At 41.8% G+C, this 26,767-nt stretch overlaps 1 protein-coding gene across 4 annotated transcripts in view; it reads right to left on the bottom strand.

Annotated features, from left to right (window-relative positions):
• LOC147017779 (palmitoyltransferase ZDHHC3-like) overlaps positions 1–26,767 on the bottom strand; it is a 146,971-nt gene that overhangs the window by 96,204 nt on the left and 24,000 nt on the right. For 2 of the 4 annotated variants that reach the window (XM_085847686.1, XM_085847687.1), the window contains exons 2-3: positions 19,900–20,242; positions 2,671–2,795 (exon numbers count right to left, since the gene is read on the bottom strand). In XM_085847686.1, coding sequence (XP_085703812.1) covers positions 2,671–2,795; positions 19,900–20,205 — 431 coding nt within the window. In that variant the 5' untranslated portion in view covers positions 20,206–20,242. The remainder of the gene's footprint in view (positions 1–2,670; positions 2,796–19,899; positions 20,243–26,767) is intronic. The other 2 variants (XM_085847688.1, XM_085847689.1) reach the window with 2 other exon arrangements.

Below are 26,767 nucleotides of genomic sequence, written 5' to 3'. Positions count from 1 at the left end.
CACACAAACACACACACACACACACACACACACACACACACACACTGACACATTGGTATCGATTAGAAACACCTGCGTCCTCGGGGAGGTGGGGGTGGGGTGGAGTGGGGGAGGTTGCTGAAATATATTTTGTGCTGTGGTGAATAATCCCCGTCTGCAGCAGGGGTCAGTAAACCACTTGCATGTGGCACATGTACAGGCAAAAGTGTGCGAGTCGTCTTCATGCCCCTCTCGCAGGGGGGTTGGGAGGGAGGGTTCGCCCATGACCTGACCCCAAGTACTACCAACATCTATGCAAAATCTAGTGGAGTTTGTCCCAGCCCTGTTTATTTCTTTGATTTCCAGATGTACACACATACACACAGATAATTGCCTGATATAATAGAGAAAGATGCATGTATACCTGCAACCTAAATATACAAAATATACTCACTTAGCATGTAATTTTATACCACAGAACCATTCCAAGTTGTACATTTTGCAGCATTAATCACCAGCTTCTGTCGCATGGATTGCTTAAATGGAGTAAACTGCAATAAATAATTATCCTCATTTCATAAAATTTTAAGTCAATAAATTATGCTCTCCATATATATGAGGTGAATATTCAGCCTAAGGTATTTAAAACTTTGTTTTCCGTAGACAGTTATGTTTCCTTTCAACTATAAACCCATGCTTTGTGAACTGGAGAGGTTTACTGCAATCACTCTCACCCATGGTGCAAAACCAAAGCATTCATGACCCCTTATGTTTTCTGCGCATTTTTTTTTTACTTAGCGGATATTACACTAGACTTGTTAACGCCATAATGTCTGCCCATGCATTGACGTCGCATTATCTCGCCTGACCAAGCTTATCAAAAACCACCACTTTTTTGTGTCAAAGACATCACTTTCCTCGACTTTTTTGCACTTCGTTCACCACCAGCAACAGTTTTCCTTTTGGGAGCCATGAGTAAAAATCACAAAGGGCAATGATAACCGAAAATAAAGGAATTATTACGATTCTATAGATTGATTCAACAAAACACAGTGTCGATGCAGAGATAGATACAGTGCAGTACTGTACGAGCTGTATGTCACAGTTACCACCCGCACAGCAGCAACACTGCTGATTTTAAATTATACAGTATGTGCAAAGTCGAAAGCGGTGGTAAAGTCCCAGGGATCAAATATTTTTGGTCTGAATGAACAAATGCCACAGGCCATTAACACATAATTAGGGGCAGAGATTGGGAGAACAGTAGAGGGGATTAACTCAGGAATAATTTAGCAACTAAATTATCACCATGCCAACAGGATTAAGATTAGTTCTGCATGTTTCCAGGTCCAGACTGAGAAACCACTTTAGTGCATGGCTTTAATAGTAAATCCCTGGGGGTGGTTAATATTGGTAACGGGTCTCTTGTGTTCTCTTAAAGAGACCTGCCGGAATTATCAAGTCCAACTGGTACCGAGCAGATTATTTCTGTTTGTGCAATTTTAATCAGGACTTTTCAGTAAGCACTTGCATAATGTTCTCACAACCTGACATCATGTCATAAAACTATTCAGTCACATGTTCTCCACTCGACATATGGCACAAGTCCCTGGCAGCCCTACAAGTTCATGCTTCCTCACATTATCAGCTCTCTCTTTGCCTTTCCGCTGGGTCATTGACATGTTCATGGTGGAACACTTCCAATCTCTCGTACCGGTATCCTTTAAAACAGTTCGCAGGGCACCCTTTATTGTGTGCTCATGGCCATTTTGATTTTATTTTATTTCCTGTATTGTGCGTTTTCATTATATTGGATCGTGAGTATGCTTCGTTTTATTTTTTCTGCCAGTTTTTATATCCATCTATCTGTTGTCCCTGGATTCTCAGTTTTTGTCATCCTGTGCCATTTTATAATAAACTATTCCGTAGAAACACATTTCGTGTGGTGACCCACCATTGCAGATTTTGCACATGAGAAACCATTTCACAGTGGCTCGAATGCTCAATCTCTGGGGGAGGTTATAATTATCCCCCGGAGGGAGGGAGCGGGATATTGTAATCGTCCAGTTTGTTTGTCAGTTTGTTTGTTTGTCTGTCTGTCTGTTCGCAACTTTACGGCAAAACGGCTTTAGCAAACGCTATCAAATTTAATCCACAGGTGGGCAATGAACTTTGGACGACCCCATTAACTTTTGGGTCTAACTGGATCAAAGATCAAGGTCAAGGTCACGAAAAGATCAAAATTGTTTTTCGCTCATAACCATCAAAAATGATCTGATTTACTTCAAACTAAGCTTATAGTGAACCTTATTCTATTTGTCACTTATAATCCTACCCATTCCTATAGTGAAAAATGCATATTTGTGAAGATCGGTAGGGTCCGAAGACTTTATGCCTTAAATGGGCGGGATTTGTTGTGCCTGGCACCACTTGTTGGTAATGTTTTCTTGAAGAGGCTGGTGGTATAAACAATTCTGACCAGGGGCCCTGGCAGATTATTTATATTTTCCAGGAGTTTCAAGGACTTTTCTGGACTGGGAAATTCTTTTTCATTTTTCCAGGAATTTCAAGGACCGTGTGAACCCTGTTGTATAAAAATTGTTCGGGAGGATGAAAACAACTTGTAATTAATTAGAAACAAAACCTTTGCTGGCAATGATTTGCAAAGTGACAAGTAATGGGCAAGATTACCTGCAATGATGGGCCTGTGCAGGCTTTATGCTGCAGCACTTTGCACATTTGTATACCACTTGGCCAGGGCGAAGCTGCAGGCTGTTGATGTACTCGTGGGTTGCATTACCTTTGGGAACTGCACCCTAAAAAATATTTCAAAAAAGAATATGAACTTCATTTTAAAATGTTAAATTATACAAGATTCATCACAGTGATCTTTCATAGAATGTCTTCTTCAAAACTGTCACCTGCATGCACATGAGCAAACATGTGTGAAAACAAGAAACAATCTCAAAATGTAAATAAATGCCATCCGCGTGGTTTTGTATTCGGACTTCTTCTTCTGTATGCTACACGTTATGAAAATAGCAAAATTTTGGTCAATGATGAAAATGTCCATCAAATTTAATGATGTAATATGCAATTTTTCTTCAAATTTAAAGTCAATCAGATGAAAATTGACGATTTTATGCAACCTTGCCCTTTGATCTTTTGATCTAAAAAACATGACAAAAGCTCAAATGGTAAAACAAAGTTACAGCCCAGGCAAACACACATACAAACACACACACACGGAGTGTCAAAAGGGAGGGTTTGACACAGTAATGTGTCCCATTTCTGAAAGTCACAATATTTGCTCACTTACGCTCACTCATATTTCTGCTTTTCAAACTGGAACAAATTACTGCATCTGTGGGAAACTGCATCATTAATTGAATTTATAATGAGGTAAAATGCCAATTGCTTCAGTTAGTGCTTTGAGAAAGAATTTAATAAATACAAGTCTGAAGACGACGATGGTCCAGGAGTGGTATTTGACGATGTAGATTGTTTCAGAAGTCAAGGATGAGACAATGTGATAATGTTTGACCAAGTTATAAAAATGATCAACATGATGTGGTACGAGTGACAGGTTATTAGCTGCAAAATGTCGAAAACCCAGTTTTGTTCAACAACTTTCAAAATTTGACCTTTGCATAACCTTTAAAGGTCACAAAACAATGTTGTGGACATTAAAATAAGGAAACAGGATACGTGCTATAGCTTATTGGAGTTAGTTCATCGAAGAAGGTTGAAAACCTGGTTCGATTCCCACAACTTTGAAAATTTGACCTTTGTGAACTTTAAAGGTCAAAGGTCAAGGATTATGACCTTTGGTGCAAAACTTCCTCTGGAACATTCCAGGAACAATATAACGTCATATAGGCTATATGGCATTTCGGACTTCTCGGATTATCCATACTTTGATGAAATCAGCGTAAAAACAAACTTGAAGGGGGCGCCACGGGCAAGGTGTTCGAGATAGAGCAAAATGGTTTCAAGACTTTAGGTGGGGAATGACCTCAAGATTATGCATAAAAAAATATTGTCATCCTAGCTCTCAAAGTTTGGGCGGTCATATGATTTTTATGTCAAAATTCAAATTTTCTAAGTTTGTGACCTTGTGACCTTGGGATGAAAATGAAAAAAAAAATCGAGCTCTGTGGGGCTATGCAGGTGCCATTGGGCTTACCAAATAACGAAACCCCTGCCAGATTCAACAAACCCCTCGGAGAAGATGGATTTTTATGTAAAAATTCGCAATTTTCTAAGTTCGTGACCTTGACCTTGGGACGAAAATGAAAAATCGAGCTCCGTGGGGCTATGCAGGTGCCATTGGGCTAACCAAATACCGAAACCCATCAGATTCGACAAACCCCCTAGGAGAAGATGCAAATTGAAATCAGCTACCCCCTAAAAACACGTGTTTTGGGCGTGGCTCCGCCCATAATGGGCGCAGCCACGCCCATTCTCAGGAAAACAGAACTGGATCATGACATAAACCTCCCACCAAATTTTTATCAGAATCCGATCAAAACCCACGGAGCTATGCTCGGGACAGATAGACAGACACACACCAATAACAAATATAGTGGTCACTTATTTTTTTCGTGAAACAATATTCTCAGACTGTTAGTAAGAATGCTCTAACAGCATTTGATGATAAATATATAGAATGAGTGATGAAATAAATGCATTACCTTATGGGTTTAAAGTATAAGTATTAATAAAAAAAATGGGGTTGGGGGTTTTAACAGGCTACCGCCTCCTTTTTTTAAAATTGATGAATAAATTAAGTTATTCCTGAAAAGTAAATACAAATATTTATAGGATCTCTATTTCACCACTCAATTTGGTTAAAGAAATGGTCATATGAAAGGAAGGCGAAGCCCAGGCCGGCAGGGAAAGTAATATCAAAAGGGAGGTGTTTGATGGAGTACTGTGTTCCAATTTGAAAAGGAGAAATATGAGTGAGCGTAAATGAGTGAATGTTGCGATTGATAAATGGGACTCATTTCTGCATCAAATCCTCCCTTTTGACAACACACACACACACACACACACACACACACACACACACACACACACACACACACACACACACACACACACACACACACACACACACACACACGTGATTGCAAAACTCCATCTCCCACGACATGGCAGACAGGCTAACAAATGAACAAACAAACAAACACCATTTATTTTCATGCAAATTTGTCACTCACACCAGTTATCATCATTTATTGAACAGTCACCGCTATTCCAAATGCATTAAATTAACATTTGAAGGATGTTACAAAATGACACCTTCTACAACACAGTCCCACCCAAACTGAACGTTGTTTTAATAGCAAACCTTGAAGCAGCTGCATGACAAAAATAACTACATATCTACGATCACAAAGCGATTCCAAAGTGATCACCAAGTCCAGGATCCAATGATGGCCTTCTTTTTGGATCACCATATGACCTTGACCTTTAACATTTATGGATAGAGTGTAAATTAAGAAAATGTGTCCCCATCTACATTCTACCCATAAAACTCAACATCATGAAAATCGGAGGGAAATTATTCAAGTTATGATCAAAAACGTGTTTTTTGTTAATTAGGTCACAATTCAAAACTAGAATGACACTCGGTGGAGCACACACCTCCATCAGGCTGAATAGTTTGCATTTTCCTTTATCTTGTCACCTAACCAACTCATCCACATGATTTTGTCACATCTCGTCCACAATATTTTGAAATATCATGCTATATATCGTTTTTTGGCACCATCTCTCAATGGTGAACAATAAATTGAGAAATAAAAAAAAAACTTCTCGTATCCAGATCCGGATTTGGTCTTCACCAAAATCGAATCAATTCTCCCGTGTTACACACCCAACATGTCCACCAAGTTTTGTCCAAAACATTTTGAGATATCATGCTATATATCGTTTTTTGCCAGATCTCTCACTGGTGAAGAATCACAAAAAATTCTCATATCCGAGTCTGGAACCGGATCGTCACCAAAATCTAATCAATTCATCCTCGTCACACTCTCAACCTGTTCACCAAATTTTGTCCGAATCTGTCCACAACTTTTCAAGATATGGTGACGGACAAACAGACAGGGGTGAAAAAATAACCTCCATCCACCTTTGGTGGCAGAGGTAAAAAGTAGGTCAAAGACACTAATCAAACATCAGGTACACAAGTTCATTGCATGTACACCGTTTGATGCAAGAACATCTGGGAAGGCAAAGTGATCTTTGAGATTCCGCATTGGATAAATTGAGCAATGACGAGAAAAAAAAAGTGTTTCTTTTTTTCAGACTGCCATTTGACCTTGACCTTTAACTCGGAGGGGCATGATGTAAATTACATGTACATGCACTTTGCTCTAGGCTATCTAGAGATGGCAATTTCATAATAAGACAAACCTTAATCGAGTTACTGTGAAAATGTCACGTCTATAATTGGGTCATGACCTTAAAGGGGAATCCAAACGCTGAGACCACTTGACGCTAATCTTTCCTTTGATACTCTACAAAATAAATATGATATGTCTTTCTCCGATTTATAAAGTCGGTAATTTTGCGATTAAAAGTCGAAATCTTCTTCTTCTTCCTGCTCCGTCGTGAAGTCCAACTCAGAAGTCGACCGCCATTTCCGTACCGTCTACAGGACATTGACACGGCACGACACAGCATGAACACGACGGTGAGACACAACACGGCACAACCACAGCCACAAATGGCGTCACGTGAAAGTGTGAAACGGGACGATCCCATAACATGTAGGACACCTGGTCAGCCTGCAATGGTGGGATAAAACATTCGCTGCCCATTTTGTCGGCTGTCAAGAGATGATGCGTATATCTGCTGGAGTAATACAACCGATTTATCAATACAAAATCCCTTATAAACCATCAATGGAATGGAAAAACAAAACCTCCCAATCTGAAGTGAACATGCGACTGGCATTTTCATCTTCAACGATACCTCTGTCGCCATCTTCATCTGAATCACTCGAACAAGGCTCAAACCGATACGGCTCCATAACTCCCCTGAAAACGTTGCCATCACAAATTTTGTCTTCAATAGTTTCTTCAAAATCCCACTGATCAGTTTTAACATACTGAGAACCTTTAGAGTTGCTAATAACAGTTTAATGCATATTTGAATATAATGGAACACTTTATCTATGCAAGTCACCATTTGGATCAAGGTGGGTTCCAGATGTGACGTTACTGACAAAAATCGAAAATCGACACTTTAGCACTTTTTTCGGCACTTTGTGTGAGGCAAAATAAAGTTCAATTTTTTTTCCCCTCCAAATTAGACTGTGATTAATGATTTTCAATGGTTTTCAGAAGAAGAAAAAAAATTTGTATTTGGGTTCCCCTTTAATGATGAATGGATTTCCAATCAATTTTCCAGTTTCTTTATTCTCAAATGCCCCACTAATGTGTTCAAATATACTGAACTTTTTGTCCTTGACCTAAGCCTCCCAAGGCTCCAGTTTCATAATTAATGCTTGGAGTTTTTCCACAAAACCAATAACCATGGTGAACCTAGCTTGGAGAGATGTGTCCAATGAGTTGAGGCATAAAAATACGTCTTTTTAAGTATGCCAGCTTCAGCAGACACTCTTTATCTGATCTAATGGCTTTGTCTTGCTGTCACGTTTGAAGAATTTGGCAATACCCTCTTTTTGCGACTCCACTCAAGACACCACATCCCCCCAATGAGAACCAACGAACCTCAGTATGGAAGAGCATCACTTCTTTGTCTGCACAAAACTCCTGGCACAGTAGGCAGAAAAGCCGGGTATTGAGGGCATTCGAGTTGACTGCATTGATAATTTTATGACATCAGCAAGGACCAATCATCGCTTTGTGTTGAGAGTGCCATAGATGCCAGAGCATATCTATGGATCATGCAATTAAGTTTTTTTTTTTTTTTAGTCAGGATTTGCCTCCTTTACTCTGGCTTCGAAATCCCAAATGATTACCAAGCATCGTCGGTGCTCCATCAGTTGTTTACATACACACATTGTCCCATGAAAGTCCTTTGGTCATGAAAAATGTGGAGACCTCCAGCAAAACGTCCTCTCAAGTAGTGGATTCCAGAACTAGAACTCTTCCTTGAAGTCCCCGTATTTAATGTATCATGCTAAAACGAGCAGCTGGGCACAATTGGACACATCTGTAGATTAATCGAGCTGAATTGCAAATTTGCCTACAGTTGTCACAGTATTTCATCAACCACTTGCTGCTTGATGTCATCTGACATCTCTGAAATTCGCCGATGGACAGTGTCGTTTGAGAGAGGCACTGAAGTTACCTTCTCAGAATTATCTCCAATCATGCAATGAATTATATCCTTGCAGCAAGGGATGACCAACTTCTCAGCAATATTGTGTAGCTTTTTATATTGCACAATCCTCAGTGACACCATGTATGAGGTGCGGTGTCACACTTGATTCTGTTGGTTGAATTGACCAGTGTAATCGAAACGAGCTTGCTTCAGTCCCTCTTCCTTTCGCTTGAAGAAGACAGCATTCATATCAGTCAACTCTGGATGGCAGCTGCTCAAGTACCGCTTGAGGAAGCTTGGTTTCATCAAATCCATAGACAAGAACCTGGTGCATACAATGTACTGAGGTACTCTACCGGTCAAAAGTTTTAGAACCCCCCCATTTTTCCAGTTTTTACTAAAATTTAAGCAGTTTAATGTTTCAATCTACTCTGAAATTAAAGCATAGAACAAATAAACAATTGCAGATAAAATAGAAATCATGGAATCGTTTTGTTGAACAAAATTTAATTTAAATTTTTGACTCGTCAAAGTAGCCACCTTTTGCAGATATAACAGCCGAACATACTCGTGGCATTCTTTCTACAATGGAAATCAAATATTGTTCGGAAAGTTCTTCCCAACACTGTTGCAGAATTTCCCACAAATGTGTTGCACTTGTAGGTTGCTTTGCTTTCACCCTCCTGTCCAGTTCATCCCAAACCAGCTCGATGGGGTTTAAGTCTGGAGACTGTGCTGGCCATTCCATGACTTGAAGCCTACCATCTTGTTCTTTTCTTCTAAGGTAGTTCTGACAGCCTGGAGGTATGTTTTGGGTCGTTATCTTGCTGTAGGATGAACCCCTGACCAACTAGGCGTAGACCAGAGGGTATTGCATGGCACTGCAAAATGCTGTGGTAGCCCTTTTGGTTCAGGGTGCCAGTCACTGTGCAAGTCGCCGACTCTGGATCCAGCAAAAGACTCCAGATAATCACGCTTCCTCCTCCATGTTTGACAGTTGGTGTCACACACTGAGGAACCATCCTTTAGCCTACTCGACGGTGTACAAAAACCCTGCGTGATGAACCGAAGATTTCAAATTTTTATTCATCGGTCGATAATACCTTCTTCAAGTTTTCAGTAGTCCACTGACGGTGCTTCATGGCCCAGGCAAGCCTCTTTTTCTTATTTTGCCATCTTAATAATGGCTTTCTTACTGCCACTCGACCTGTCAAACCTGCAGCTCGAAGTCTTCTCTTCACAGTTGAAACTGAGATTTCCTTACTTCGACCATTGTTAAGCTGTGCTTGAAGCTGTTGTCCTGTGAGCCGCCTATCACGCAAGCTTTTCACTCTCAGAAACTTGTCCAGTTCATCCCAAACCAGCTCGATGGGGTTTAAGTCTGGAGACTGTGCTGGCCATTCCATGACTTGAAGCCTACCATCTTGTTCTTTTCTTCTAAGGTAGTTCTGACAGCCTGGAGGTATGTTTTGGGTCGTTATCTTGCTGTAGATGAACCCCTGACCAACTAGGCGTAGACCAGAGGGTATTGCATGGCACTGCAAAATGCTGTGGTAGCCCTTTTGGTTCAGGGTGCCAGTCACTGTGCAAGTCGCCGACTCTGGATCCAGCAAAAGACTCCAGATAATCACGCTTCCTCCTCCATGTTTGACAGTTGGTGTCACACACTGAGGAACCATCCTTTAGCCTACTCGACGGTGTACAAAAACCCTGCGTGATGAACCGAAGATTTCAAATTTTTATTCATCGGTCGATAATACCTTCTTCAAGTTTTCAGTAGTCCACTGACGGTGCTTCATGGCCCAGGCAAGCCTCTTTTTCTTATTTTGCCATCTTAGCAATGGCTTTCTTACTGCCACTCGACCTGTCAAACCTGCAGCTCGAAGTCTTCTCTTCACAGTTGAAACTGAGATTTCCTTACTTCGACCATTGTTAAGCTGTGCTTGAAGCTGCTGTCCTGTGAGCCGCCTATCACACAAGCTTTTCACTCTCAGAAACTTGTCTTCTGATTGTGTTGTGGCTTTGGGTCTGCCAGATCTCTTTCTGTCAGAGTTTCCTCCAGTTTCCAAGTGCCTTGTGATGGTATAGGAAACTGTACTCACTGACACCTTGGCTTCTTTGCAATTTCTCTAAAAGAAAGACGCACACTTTTAGGGTTATAATGGTCTGCTTGTCTTCCTTTGTTAATTGTCTTTTTCTCACCATTATTATACAATACACTACTTCCTGCAGTGCAATATAGTCCAAATAATGCTTCAGAGGGTGCAGCAACACAGTCTGTTCCAACACTGTTTTTATACAGAGGGTTGGTAACTAATCAACAAAATTTGGGACACCTGGAGGAATTGTTTGCATCAACTTTCAAGGCTTAATTTGCTTCCACTGCTGCAGAACAGCTGCAGTTGCTAACCCATTACTTGTTCCCTGAAAAGAGCCTTTTTTACCAACTCTGAAATTTACATTTTTTTTCAGTTTTTGGTAATCTAAACTTTTTTTTAACCTCTGGCAGTTTACCGCTTAGCTTTGCCCCATTTCAGGTTATTCACTGGACTTGAACTGCTTAAATTTCAGTAAAAATTTGAAAAATGGGGGTGTTCTAAAACTTCTGACCAGTAGTGTCGGTCACACTTCGCACCCTTTCTTTTACCAACAGAAGTGAACCCATACTGGATGTAGTTTTCATTACATTAACGTTTCTTCATTGAAGATGTCATCACAATACCTGTAATGATAATAACAACATAATAACACGATTTACGAACATCGTGCATTCCTGAAAAGTCGTTCATAAATCAGGAGTGATTTTAGCATAGATATGATCATATAATGGGGAAAGTGTCCCCAGCACAGATTTTTTCATTATGGGGCTTGGTGTTTTTGGATTTGAGCTGCACTGGTAGGTGTCACAGATTGAACAGATCCATGATCTTTTCTTTGTTATTGCATATCGTATTCACAGTTGTCTTTGCAAGGCTTTTATCTTTCTTGGGCAAACCACATTTCAAAATTGGCCTCCAAAGCCAGCCGCCGATTCGGCATCCTCCGTTATACAGTCCTTCTTCCTTGACACACCTGAACACCTATCCACCTCCAACGCATTCACCCACAGCATGATGGAGTACTGCTCCCTCCTCTGGGCTGGCTCCCCTGCCTCACATCTTGCTCAGCTTGACACCCTGGAAACCAAACCCTTTTAGATTATTGGAATCTTCCACAATGAAGCCGAGTCAATGGCCCAATCACTTCGCCAACGCAGCCAGGTCGGTGGTCTCTCTGTGTACTGCCTCCCCTTTCCTTTTGCACGCATCTCTATTGTTCCTTTTGCACCCTGTTTTGCATCCATTTTTGGCTGTTACATCGTGAGCCGTTCAGTGTACTAGCTCTTCCACAAGCCTCTACTGTGGTTCCAGAAAAAATAAAATTTAAAGGTCAAAATCACGTGCAATATCCATAAGGTGAGCATCAGCATCAAACTTTCTTCGAATTTCTAATTTCCTTCATAACAAAACCACTTTCCTGTCTTTCTTTCCACTAATATCGCTTCCTTGAGTATTTATCTCCCTTTTAAGAGGGATAGTTATGGATTAATAATGCACAAGCTTGTTTAAATGGGGTATGCATTGGAGATAAAATGCAATTTAACACCACTTCAGCACAAGCGTGATGGTGTAGGAGAGACCGGGGAAGTGACACTGATGTCATCATCCCTGATGCAAAGCTAAGTGCTGCTGTTGCATTTTGTAGTGAGATACATGTTGTGTAATGTACAATGCTATGAAAGTCTAAAAAAAAAAAATTATGCCATGAAGAATGCAGTCCTGAAACAAGACATAATTCAACGACACGACGTTGAGCGATATGCCTCCACCCGTATGAAGTCTTTGCTAACTCTAACTTTAACCTAAAACCTCAAGACCATTTGACCTCAATATCTAATCTGTACATATGTATCATGGTCCATGTACTTAGTTTATTTATAATCCCATATCCAATGGTACCACATGAAAAGGAGTTTTAATGTGTCCTCTGACACTTCACCTCTCACTTACAAATAATCTATCATGGCTAGACACACTGACGGAGGTTAATACAGACTTGTACTAAGTTTGATTAAAATCCCTTAAACTGTTCTCAAATATCACATTTTTACCTGACATGACCTCTGCCCTCTGACCTCTTGATGCCAAAATCTAATCAGTTCATCTTTGCATGATAATATATATTTATATCAAGTTTTGGTCAAAATCCCATCACTGGTTCACAAGTAAGCACAGTGACAGAATTTTTAGCGGTAACAGCGCAGCAACAAGTAAGCTCAGTTCACAAGTAAGCATGGTAACCAACCAAAACTCTACCCTTTGTTCCCTTGGACATACCTTCCACCAACCTGACTTCTGTTTCTGGCACTCCCATCCATTTGAGTCGCCATCACCATCGCCTCTCAGGACAATGTCATTGGCCTTCTCCAGGGCCACAAATCCCAATGCCATCTCACCTTACACCTCCAACCTCTTCTCCACCAGCTGTCTCAGCATGAACATCCCATCCATCGTCGTCCTTCCCTTTCCAAACCATTGCTGCTCTTCTTCGATCTCCATCTACACATTTCTTCATCCTGCCATCCAGAATCCTCTCCAGAACCTTCATTACATGACTGAGGAGCATAATTCCCCTGTACTTGCCCAGAACTTTAACATAACCCTTCCCCTTCCATATCGTCACAATTAACTCTGTCTTCCAATCCTCCACAATTGAACCCTCTCTGAAATATACATTCAACCGCCTCTTCGTCCAACTGACTCCAACTTCTCCTGCTACAATTATAATATTTGTACACACCTCTTCAATGCCATCCACACTTCCTCCTCTGTGGTCTTCACCAACTCCACTTTCTTCTCTACATAACAAGGTAGCTCCAGCTTGCCATTGCTTCCTTTCGGTTTAACAGCTCTTTGAAATATCCTTCCTACACCTTCAATACCATCCCCCTCTGTCACTAGCTTCCCACCAACATCCTCATTCACTGCCGCCCCCCCCCCTTCATGTCTTTACCATCTTCATCCCTGTCACAAGCCAATTTCTATATCATCTTCCTCCCACAATCCTCTTCCAACTTGATTTACATCTCCTCTTCCATATCATTCCTCACCTTATCTACAGATCTCCTTTCTGCTTTATTCTTCTGCTGATAAAGGTTCAGCAACCCCACACCTGGCTGACTACCCCTATCCTTGATCTTCTCTATCCTCTTCCAAACCTCCTTCTTTTCATCAATTACCTTCACTACCTCCTCCATCAACCATACCTGGCTTCCATCCCTCGACGATGCATCCTTTCCTGATGTCCTTCCACACAAACCTTCTGCAATTCCCCAAAACGCTTCTCCGTACTTCATCCACTCCTCCTCCAAACCTTCTACCTCTTTGTTAAGTTGATCATACCTGGCCCTCATCCTCTCCTTGTACTCTATGATGACATTTCCCATACAATTCCCCAACATAATAATCTTCCGACCCCTGCTCTTAACCTCCTTCCTTTTCTTCATCCGTACCACAAACACAACAGGCTTGTCCTGGGTGGTAACATGTTCTCCCACCACTGCCTTGCAATCTTTAACCATCCACAACTGTCATTTCCTTGCCACAACCAAATCCAGTTCTGTTATATGATGTCCACTCCTATAGGTAATCTTGTGGCTTTCCCACTTTTGAAATAATGACCCAGCGATGACCATCATATTCGATGCCACCAGTTCCACGAGCTCTCGAGCCTCTCCATTCCTCATTCCCCAATCAAATTTACCAAAAGATTCCTCTTGACCCAGCTCTGCTACTCCCACATGCGTGTTAAAGTCTCCTACAATACATTGAATCACCTCCAGTTCAAACATTCCCATCATCCACTCCAGTGAGTCCCTGAAATCCTGCTTCTCCATCGCAGCCCTTCCCATTTGTGGCCCATATACTGATATAACATACACCATTTTTCTTTGTACCACCAACCATGCTATAACTATCCGTCCCTCCCATATTTCCACTCTGACCATCTGCTTGCTGATCTCTTCCAATCCTGTTAGTCTCACTTCTTCCATCCCCACCCACATGCAACAGCTTGTATCTTGCTCCCAACGTCCTCAACCTGCCTCCCTTCCATCTGGTCTCCTGCATACACAACACTTCCAACCTCCTTCTCTGCATCATCTCCAGCACCTCGGCTCGGCTCCCCTCCATTTATCCCACATTCAAACAACCGAGCCTGACCTCGCTTCTGAACCACTGCCCGCCTGGCAAAGCCAGTACCATCTTGATCAGTTTGGGACACTCAGGTCATCAATGACCTAATCAATCATCAATGATCATCAATCATCGATCAATGAGCAGCACTGCCTGGACTGACCTGATGTTATCTACCCTAACAACCTAACAACAACCTAACCCTAACCCTAACCCTAACAAACCCTAACCCTGTTATCATAATCTTGTATGTGCGCACGCACAAACACCGCTCTCTCCTTGCTCCCTGCACCTCTCCCTCCACACTCAACTCCTCCTACCTTCGAGGCACTCATTCCTTCCCCCACCCCACTCGCTCACTCTTCTCTACCTCCCCCCACCCCTCCCTTATGTCCCATTCTCCCCGCTCTCCTTGAAACATTAAATTTGTGCTTATTCAGCTTACAAGAAGTAAATGCTCTTCACAAAAATCACATAATTCTTCCACAAAATTCACAGTTCAAAAGTCACTCCGTTTGACCCCGATCCTGCTCGCGCACATCAGCTCCTCGACTCCCACGCTCAGGCCTCCTCGACTCCCAAACTCGGACGTCCTCGACTGCAAAACTTGGACGTCCTCGACTCCCACGAGCACAAAGACTTCAGACTCCTCAGTCAAGAGCCCACCACACTCCGCTCGAACTGCAGTATACCGAGGGACGGGCTTGGAGGAATGCAATGCGCGAATTCCCCTGTAAGTAGGACGAGAATCTCCTGACCACAGGTGAGGCTCTACCCCTTCACAGATTCCTCGCACATATATCTCGTAGACAACCCACAGTGCACGTACAGTTTTATGCCCCAACTCCCTGAACGGTTCAGCTCTGCCATTCAGCCTGGCCCTGTGACTCTGGTCAATGGTATCCATTGTCCCTTGAGAGACAAAATTCTTCTTCCTCCAGTAAGTTCAAAGACATCCACCAGCAACATCAAGGATGGTGGTCTTGAAGGCACTCCACAACTCTTCAGAATTCCCCAAAGCACCCAGACCCCACAAATCACCACTCAGCCTGTTCGCAAACTCCTCAGCTGCCCTCTCATCCTTGAGCATGCCAACATCCAGGCTATGCTGGGATGGTACCATTCTCCAAGATTTAAGCTGAAAGTTCAGAGTTGCTACCAGAAGCCTGTGGTCGGTATTGAGGAACTAAGCACTCCAGTAGTCCCTGCAGTTCTGGATCATCCTCCAGCGACCTACAGCAAGCACGTGGTTAATCTCCTTTGCCACACCACCAGTGCTGGAATACCAAGTCCAGTGTTGAGCCTGTGGACACTGAAACCATGAACCAGCCACCCTAAGTCCATGACTTCTTGCAAAGTCAAGGAACTTGGAACTTTGTGCTTTTCCAGTTCACAATTCCAGACCCATGGGACCAACACGTCTTAGAACCACCCCTAACAGTTCCAGTCGATACATTGAAATCCCCCAAGACTAGGAGAGTATCACGCCTGGGGCACTACCACAGACTTGAGCGTGGCGTAGAATGCGTCCTTCATGGTAAGAACACTCGCGTAAGTCGAAGCATATACAGAGACCAGGGAAACAACACCCAAGGAGTTACGATTACTTAGTCTCATAATACGCTTCTTGACCAGTGTTACCTCAACTATCATTGAAGTCAGCTTATTGGACACAGTTGGAGTAACTCTTTGGGCATGGTAACCATCAGAGCAGCCAGACCAATAGTAAGTGTAACCACCTGCCATGATCTCACCACAATCTGGTCTCCGAACCTCAGAGAGTGCTGCAATACCGATGTCCAAAAGCTTGAGCTCAGATGATAACAGAGACAGGTGATCATCCACTCTTAGGGATAGGACATTCCAGGCACCACCCGAAGGGACCGCCTCAAGTTAACCCAAGGAGACCGGACTCTGGCGACAACACCTCAGCACCACCCCGACACACACTATCGTAATTTGACCTGGGAAGTTACCCCGTGGTTTCCTCCCATCATGAAATAGTAGGGGTCCCAAAGGCATTGCCCCAATCCCGTCATCTGCTGATCTGCCCTGTGGAGGGCAACTTCACAGGAGGTACTCCCACAGATTGTGTTTTTAGATTTCTTTGCGTTTTTAGTATGTTTTATGGAATGAAGGGTTTCACGGTGGCCGGAGTGCAAATCCTGCCACCAACCTCCAAAAAAAAAAGTAACCCAACCCAACTGCAGGAGGACGTCCGCAGACACAGTTGGGCACTAGATATAGATGACCGTTGGCTCACAAGGAGCTCCTCTGCCCTCTGACAGGTTTTGTTTTTAATCGTCCTGGGTGTCCATATCATACACACTTCTCACCAGAAAACCTGGTGGGGGAGACGGTTTAGGTGCTGACAACCTGACCATGAAACAGGTTAGTACAGGTTTACATGGTACCTGTAGCAATTCACAGAACTAATCTGGCCTGACCTGGGGAAGATCAACCGTCAGTGTGAGGATTTGGGGCTCTGAAAACCCAAACATTGAACACATAAGCGGCAGTCCAAATGCCAATGTATGTTGTGGCCTTCTCCATGACCTCTTGCTGGGTCCATATTTCTTTGTGGAGGATACAGTGACCTCAGCAATTTACATGAACACAAGTGTACCTGTTGGTATTTTGGACCAATTTTTATCCCCGCCGCGTGGAGGAAGGGGGATATTGTTGTCACCCGGGTCGTCCGTCCATCCGTCCGTCCGTTCGGGCGTCAACATTTATAGCTGTGAGTGCGATAACTCAAACTGTTCGCCATATCGATTTGAAATTTGGGTCACACATGCACCACCTGAAAAGGAAGAACCCTATTGATTTTGGGCGTGGCCGGATCCAAGATGGCCGACTGGGGCGGCCATCTTGAAAAAAATGTTTTTTGTAATAAATGGAAAACCGCTTATCTGATTTCAATTATTTTTGGTTACTACGTTCCTCACCCCTGGGGAACTTTTTCGAGATGATGACCAAATTGTGTATTGTTTCCAATTCACCTCCCTCATTATGTGGAATATGTATGACCTTTTTCATTCAATGGTGAGGGATTCCCCATCTCTGATGGTATATTTTTAATTGGTCTTCACGGCCTTGCAGCATACCTGCTTTCTGTACTGCTTGAGCATTTGCCTTTCACCATCACCAAGTCCAGATGTGCTTGACCTATCACGTGCTTTTGACATGGTCTGGCACCCTGCCCTGCTCACCAAACTCTCTTCCGATGGTATCCAAGGCCATCTTCACTCATGGCTCACAGACTTCCCTTCCTGTCACAGTCAACGTGTGGCCCTAAATGGAGTTCTTTCATCCCCTCTTCCTGTCCAGGCTGGAGTTCCTCAAGGCAGTATTCTGGGCCCTGTTCTTTTTCTGGTTTTCATCAATGTTCTCTCTGACTCTCTTGATCATCCTCTTTATCTCTTTGCTGATGACTCCACCCTCTGCCGTACCATCTGTCATCCCTCAGACCGGCAAGCAGCAGCTTCTTCATTCTCTGCAGATCTGCGTAAAATCACAAACTGGTCCAACACATGGAAAATGTCTTTCAATCCAGACAAATCTCACACTCTCACTATGTCTCTCCGAAAGGACCGTTTTGAACCCCCCCCCCCCCAATCCACATTCTCAACAATCCTCTGGAAGAAGTCCTTTCTTTCAAGCTTCTGGGCCTCACTATCTGCCATGATCTTTCCTGGGAAAGCTACATTTCCAACTTGGCCTCCAAATCCAGTCTGCGATTTGTCCCCACCATATTTCCCTAGGGCGCTCAAGGTCTGCCAACAACCCCCTTGGGACTGGGAATCCTTCGTCGTGCAAAGTCCTTCCTCGGCCCACCTGAGCACCTGACCACATACAAAGCTTTTTTCTGCAGTCTGATGGAGTACTGCTCTCCCCTCTGGGCTGGTGCTCCTGCCTTCCTATCTTTCTAGGCTTCACACTGTGGAAACCAAGGCATTTCGGATCATTGGCTCTCCCGCGATGAGGCTGAGTCGTTGGGCCTCTCACTCTCTCACTGCAGGCAGGTCGGTGGTCTTTCTGTCGCCACCCCCCCCCCCCACCCGCTCTGTCTGAGATTTGTCCCCACCATATTTCCGCAGGGCGCTCAAGGTCTGCCAACAACCCCCTTCTCGTAAAACTCCCAAAATCACGAATCACTGATTCATTCTTTCATTCCTCTTTTACCCCACCTTTGGACTAAACTCCCTCACTCTGTTCAATCCCATTCTTCCCTCCAGGCCTTCAAAACAGCTGTTCACCACCACCTCTTATCATCCCCCATCCAAATCCTTGATCATTTCTACCCCCGTTAATCAACTCCAAATCCACCTCCTTCAAATTCCCTGCTTTCCTTCCCGAAAGTCCCTGTAATGTCCATCTTGTATACCCCATGTTCCCCGCTCCATCCCTCTCCCTTCCACAGATCTCCTAATGTCTCTGTTTCCCACTGTTTTGTCCTTCCTACTCCTGCCCCTCCTGTCTCATGCCCCCATTGCTGTGCATTATGTGTTCGCTCTCATACGAGCCTTGAGAAGGTATGTATATATACCAGGGTGAGAATTATACGTTCATTATTAGACTTGCAGAATTATACTCTTATTATTGTTAATATTATTTGTATTAATTTATATATGGTTTGTTACAATTATATCATTGTTTTTGCTATTTCTTTTGTAAATAGCATGCAATGCCATGGAAGGGCCGATGAAGCTTCCCGACACACCTTAACATGGTGTGCGTTTAAAACATGGGAATTCTTCCTGGTTATTTAGCCTCATTTACTCAGGAGATCATGACGATCATTTTTGTGTTTCACATTGCACATCAGAACACTCCAGTCGAACTCCATAAAAAACATGCCCCCCCCACCCCAACACACACACACACACCCCTCATCCATTTCTAAGTGTCCAAAAAGGTCGACAGGCTCAAAGGGGTCATTTTGGGTCCTCGGGGTCTTTTGGGTCCACTGGGTCTTTTGAGTCATCTGGGTGTTTTGGGTAATCTGGGTGTTTTGGGTCCTCAGGGACTTTTGGGTTATTGGTGTCTTTTGGGTCCTCAGGATCTTTTGCATCCTCTGCCGCTTGAGGGGTCTTTGGGGTCTTAAAGGATCTTCAAAGGTCGAAGGGGTCCATTTATCGTAAAACCCCCGTTTGCTGAAAAGGTTCTTCTTCATTTTTTGTGGACGGACGGATGGAAATAGTCAAATATTGATGGGGCTTCACTGCTTAAGAACACCACAATACCCAAATTGATGCAATACTAGCCCCGACAAAAAACAAATACAACGTTAGTTTGATATTGACAGAATTTCTAGATTCTCAAAACTACAAACAAGGACATTGCTGCACCAATATAGTTTTAAAGGTATTGACATACTCACTGGGTCAGTAAGCATCGTTCTGAGATGAGATGAGATGGCAAGAAATACCAGACTGTTGAAAAGGATGCCATTGGTGAGGCCATACCATAGGCTAGAGGGCAGAAGTAACACGAAGAGGACCACAAACTCGGCATAAAGCATGAGCATCCAGGTGATCACAGCACACGTGAGGCCACAGCAGTCAAGAATAAACCATGGCACGGTTGCATGTCTGCCAGAAAGTGGTGGCAAGCAGTCCTCTAGATGGACATATTCAGGAGAGTGCTTAACACTGCGTGAACGCAGCGCACAACATTGTCCTAGCATGGTGCCGAGTACATGACTGGCTGAACACCGCCAAGTACTTGACAAATGGATAAGGGTAGGTAGAGAGAGGAATAAAGTTTCAGAGACCACAGGATCAAATATTCAACAGCATAAACATTAATAACAGTGAGGCATAGGTCGACATTAACAATCTCTCTCAATGTGACCAAATCGCAAATAAAAATCAAAAAAAATTAAAACATCAGGCAGTTTCACAAAACAAAACAACATATTGGGCCGTATTGCGTTCAGAACCTCCACAATCTTATTTTTTCACTGAAAATAATCCAAAACACAAAAAAGTGTGGATGTGTATGTTGACATTACATATATACACTGTATATATGTGTATATATATATATATATATACATATAAAATAAATAAATATATATATACATATATATATATACATATAAAATAAATAAATATATATATATATACATATAAAATATATATATATATATATATATATATATATATATATATATATATATATTTTATATGTATATATATATATATATATATATATATATATATATATATTTATTTATTTTATATGTATATATATATATATATATATATATATATATATATATTTATTTATTTTATATGTATATATATATATATGTATATATATATATATATATATATATATACATATATATATATACATATAAAATAAATAAATATATATATATATATATACATATAAAATATATATATATATATATATATATATATATATATATATATAAATATATAAATATATAAATGTATCAATATAAATATATCTATACTAGCGATACCCGTGCACATGCACGGGATAGCAGTACAACATAGCTGGTAGCAGATGACAGACCGTACACGGGGAATGACAAAAATACGCATTGTGCAAAATGCAAGTGGTACTATGGAATGCCAAGACTTCCCAAACATTGTTGGCATGTCCGCGAAGTGCCACAGCAATTTCATATGGATCGGGTGACGGTGAGCCGAGTTTTTAGTGTGCAAGCTTGGTATTATAAGATAGATAGATATATATAGATAGATAGATAGATATAGATATATATATATATATATATATATATATATATATATATATATATATATATATATATATATATATATACATATATACATATATATACTAGGTGTTGGCGCAGTGGTTCGGGCAGCGGCTTGGGATCCAAAAGGTCCTGAGTTCAAGCCCTGTTGGGCCACTGAATTAATACACCAGGGGGTTGACTCAGCCTGTCATCCTTCCGAGGTCGGCAAAATGAGTACCAGTGTACTGGGCCGGTGTATACCCCTGTTAAAATAGGTGTACCATATCCCTGTGTCGTAAGAGGCGACCAGGGTTGCGTCAGGAAGGGCATCCGGCGTAAAACATGTGCCAAATCACTATGCATATCATACGGATGATCCGCTGTGACGACCCCTAACGGGAGCAGCCGAAAGAAGAAGATATATATATATATATATATATATATATATATATATATATATATATATATATATATATATATATATATATATATATATATATATATATATATATATATACTATACGTACATACATAGACAGGGACATGACAGAAGTAAATAGACACCACGATTTTTAAATAATTTATTTCTTGACATTTGAAGTACATTTGATCCATTTTAATACATAAACTCGTATTTGGTAGACTTGCCATTTGCAGATTTCAATGCTTTTACTCTTTCAGGCAAAGAACTAACGAGTTCTGAAATGTTCTCTTGTGGGATTTCTGCCAAGGCTTCAAGCAAAAGGTTTGGCAATTCTGCGCATGATGTTGGTTTCCTGGACTTTTTCTGCACAGCTCAATCCAATATGGCCCTGAGTTGTTCAATGGAATTCATGTCAGGAGACCGACATGGCCATGGAAGTAGTTTGATCCCATTTCTGTCCTGCCATTCTTTGGTCTTTTTTGCAGTGTGGCATGAAGCTCCATCTTCCATGAACAGTGTTGATTTAGACCATCTCACCCGTGGAGAATACGGGGGACGTCCATCCTCAAGGAGAGAAATGCATATCATAGAGATGATGTTTCCAACACATTCCACAAGCATTGACCGATCAGTGCTCCAGATTGCTCCCCACACCATCACTGAAAAACCACCTTGTTTGACAGTTGGCTGCAATTGGAAAAAATTACAGTTTGGCAAAACTCCAAGGGTCTGTTGGCCATCTCGTGAACCCACTTCTTTCTCCTTTGAATATTGGCTGGTCGAAGAAGAGGTATTCTCCTCGCTGCTTTCCCATAGTAGCCCATTTGATGAAGGTACCACACGGCAGTTCTTGAGCTAACTTGGACCTCTTTAGCAACATCTGCTGCCTTGCAACGGGGAGTTTTCTCAATAGACCGCTTGACAGCTTGAAGACACCTTTCTGAGGGCCCAGGTCAACCAGAACTGGAAGCTGTGGATTCCTTGCCTTCACTGGTGAATTGCACAATCACACGATTGACCATAGAAAGTGGAATGTCAAGGTTCTGAGCTGACGCTGGCTGCTCCACCTTCCGATTGGCCAACAATTCGTCCTCTTTGAAAATCGTAAAGGTCGTGTGCTGCCTGGATTTGAGGCATAGATAATTGTCATACACAACCGATTTATGCAAAGAAATAGTCGAATATTAAGACAAATCACCGGGTAGAATTTGCTTTATACAGACGAAATGAAGAAATTTAAGGTATCAATTTACTTCTGTCGTGTGTGTGTGTGTGTGTGTGTGTGTGTGTGTGTGTGTGTGTGTGTGTGTGTGTGTGTGTGTGTGTATATATATATATATATATGTATATATATATATATATATATATATATATATATATATATATAAAAAATATATAAATATATATATATATAAATATATATATATATATATATATATATATATATATATATATATATATATATATATATATAAATATATATATATATATATATATATATATATATATATATATATATATATATATATATATATATATATATATATATAAATATATATATATATATATATAAATATATATATATATATATATATATATATATATATATATATATATATATATATATATATATATATATATATATATATATATATATATATATATATATATATATATATATATATATATATATATATATATATATATATATATATATATATATATATATATATATATATATATATATATATATATATATATATATATATATATATATATATATATATATATATATATATATATATATATACACACACACAGTGGGGAGAACAAGTATTTGATACACTACCGATTTTGCAGGTTTTCCCACTTACAAAGCACGTCGAGGTCTGTAATTTTTATCATAGGTACACTTCAACTGTGAAAGACGGAATCTAAAACAAAAATTCTGAAAATCACATTGTATTGTTTTTAAATAATTAATTTGCATTTTATTGCATGAAATAAGTATTTGATCACCTACCAACCAGAAAGAATTCCAGCTCTCACAGACCTGTTAGTTTTGTCTTTAAGAAGCCCTCCCATTCTCCACTCATTACCTGTATTAACTGCACCTATTTGAACTCGTTATCTGTATAAAAGACAGCTGTCAACACTCAATCAATCAGACTCCAACCTCTCTACAATGGGCAAGACCAGAGAGCTGCCTCAGGACATCAGGGACAAAATTGTAGACTTGCCAAGGCTGGGATGGGCTACAGGACAATAGGCAAGCAGCTTGGTGAGAAGGCAACAACTGTTGGCGCAATTATTAGAAAATGGAAGAAGTTCAAGATAACAGTCAATCTCCCTTGGTCTGGGGCTCCATGCAAGATCTCACCTCGTGGAGCCTCAATTATCATGAGAAAGGTGAGGGATCAGCCCAGAACTACATGGCAGGACCTGGTCAATGACCTGAAGAGAGCTGGGACCACAGTATCAAAGAAAACCATAAGCAACACACTACGCCGTCATGGATTAAAATCCTGCAGCGCACGCAAGGTCCCTCTGCTCAAGCCAGCGCATGTCCAGGCCCGTCTGAAGTTTGCCAATGACCATCTGGATGATCCAGAGGAGGAATGGGAGAAGGACATGTGGTCTGATGAGACCAAAATAGAGCTTTTTGGTTTAAACTCCACTCGCCGTGTTTGGAGGAAGAAGAAGGATGAGTACAACCCCAAGAACACCATCCCAACCGTGAAGCATGGAGGTGGAAACATCATTCTTTGGGGATGCTTTTCTGCAAAGGGGACATGACGACTGCACCGTATTGAGGGGAGGATGGATGGGGCCATGTATCGCGAGATCTTGGCCAACAACCTCCTTCGCTCAACAAGAGCATTGAAGATGGGGTGTGGCTGGGTCTTCCAGCATGACAACGACCCGAAACACACAGCCAGGGCAACTAAGGAGTGGCTCCGTAAGAAGCATCTCAAGGTCCTGGAGTGGCCTAGCCAGTCTCCAGACCTGAACCCAATAGAAAATCTTTGGAGGGAGCTGAAAGTCTGTGTTGCCCAGCGACAGCCCTGAAACCTGAAGGATCTGGAGAAGATCTGTATGGAGGAGTGGGCCAAAATCCCTGCTGCAGTCTGTACAAACCTGGTGAAGAACTATAGGAAACGTCTGATCTCTGTAATTGCGAACAAAGATTTCTGTACCAAACATTAAGTTCTGTTTTTCTGATGTATCAAATACTTATTTCATGCAATAAAATGCAAATTAATTATTTTAAAATCATACAATGTGATTTTCAGGATTTTTGTTTTAGATTCCATCTTTCACAGTTGAAGTGTACCTATGATAAAAAATTACAGACCTCTACGTGCTTTGTAAGTGGGAAAACCTGCAAAATTGGCAGTGTATCAAATACTTGTTCTCCCCACTGTTTATATATATATATATATATATATATATATATATATATATATATATATATATATATATATATATATATATATATATATGTTGTTGTAGATTCTCGCCCGCCGGTGTGCGAACGACCGCGTTTAACCAATAGCGGCCGCTTCGCCCACCGAATGGACAATCCAGTCGCGGCTTTCGGCATCAACGGCGAAAACCAGCCACGGGTGTGTTTTTAAGCAAACCACACCCTTGTCCGTACTCTGCCCGCGGTACAGGGTCAATCGCCGAATTGTCGATATACCTAATTAACCGCGCAGGTAGATTAAAGAGAGATTGTACCTCAACGGGACCGCTTGGAAAGGAGCCGCTTAAGCAGCTCGCTTCCTTTTGGGATAACCGAGCGGTGTATCATCGCGCAGTCCCGTTGGACCCGATCACTTTACCGGCAATTTAAAACCATCTATATTCCGAGTACAAGATGGCAGCTCAATTAAGGAAAAGAAGCAACGAACGGGGTACATTTAAACAAGCACATTTATTAAACACAAGGCAATGCAATTGATGGGGATGATACAGTGGGGGAAGGGGAGAAGGAGAGCAAGAGCAAATAAAAGCCTACAGCCGTTCTCTATAAGAAATGCAAGTATATACAGGCACTTAAACAGTGTTACTTATATATGGCGCCACAAACACACATACAAAAGCCCAAAAGAAAATGAAAAGGAAAACGGGACCGGGTGGTGAAGTCTTGGGCTCCGATCTTCAGACCCAGCCTTCACCACTGGCGTCTCTTCCGACTCGACGACCCTGCGAACGAGAGCGCGATTCAGAGCGCCCTCCTCGAAATCCCCTCAGCGCACACGATCCTTCCACCTCGTTCCTGATCCTCCTCAGAACCACACCCCGAGACTCTCTCGCCACCTCGAGTCCGATCCTTGTGTCAACGGTCACGACTCTCCCACTCTTCTTCTCAGCGCTCACGTTCCGCCGCTTTATATTTAAGCCCCGCCCCTTTTCAACTCCCGCCCTTCCTTTCAGAACACGCGGGAAACTTCCAGAAGGAAGCGTTTTCCCACCAAATTAGGGATGCGCGCCGCCACGGTAGTTGTCTTGGTTCTTCTCTTTGTCCCTCGCAGGGTGAAATCCACCGTGGAGACGCCATTCGTTCAGGGGATGGGGGAACGGGGGCCGCCTGCTTTCCCTCAACGAAGGCCAGGCCTCTGGCAACCGTGTGCCGAGGTAGAAAACGTGGTGGTGGTTGAGGTAGCGTGGTTGTTGTGGTTGGTGGTTGAGGAGATCGTGGTTGGTGGTTGAGGTGATCTTGGTTGTTGTAATGGTGGCATGGTTGGCGTTGTGTGGTGGTCATGAGGGTGGTGTGGTTGGGCGCTTGTGGTTAAGGTGGTTGTGTGACGGCAGTGGTGGAGAAGGTGTTGGTGGTGGCGGTGGTTGTTGTGAAGCGGTTGGTCCAAAATAACGAAAGCAAAAGAAAAACGGCTAACTCAAATATCACAGCCCTGATCACACGAATAATTTCCATTAGACAACGGTGGGGAAATCTATCTGAACACACACTTAACAGCATAACTGAACTAAAACCTATATGGTGCTCTGCGAATTTCCACAGCCGTAACAATATATATATATATATATATATATATATATATATATATATATATATATATATATATA

The sequence above is a fragment of the Eptatretus burgeri genome, chromosome 11 (assembly GCF_056783735.1).
Source record: "Eptatretus burgeri isolate ZD-2024b chromosome 11, Ebu_testis_v1, whole genome shotgun sequence".
NCBI lineage: Eukaryota > Metazoa > Chordata > Myxini > Myxiniformes > Myxinidae > Eptatretus > Eptatretus burgeri.
Note: the sequence above shows the minus strand (reverse complement) of the source record. Positions and strands in the feature narration are given on the sequence as shown.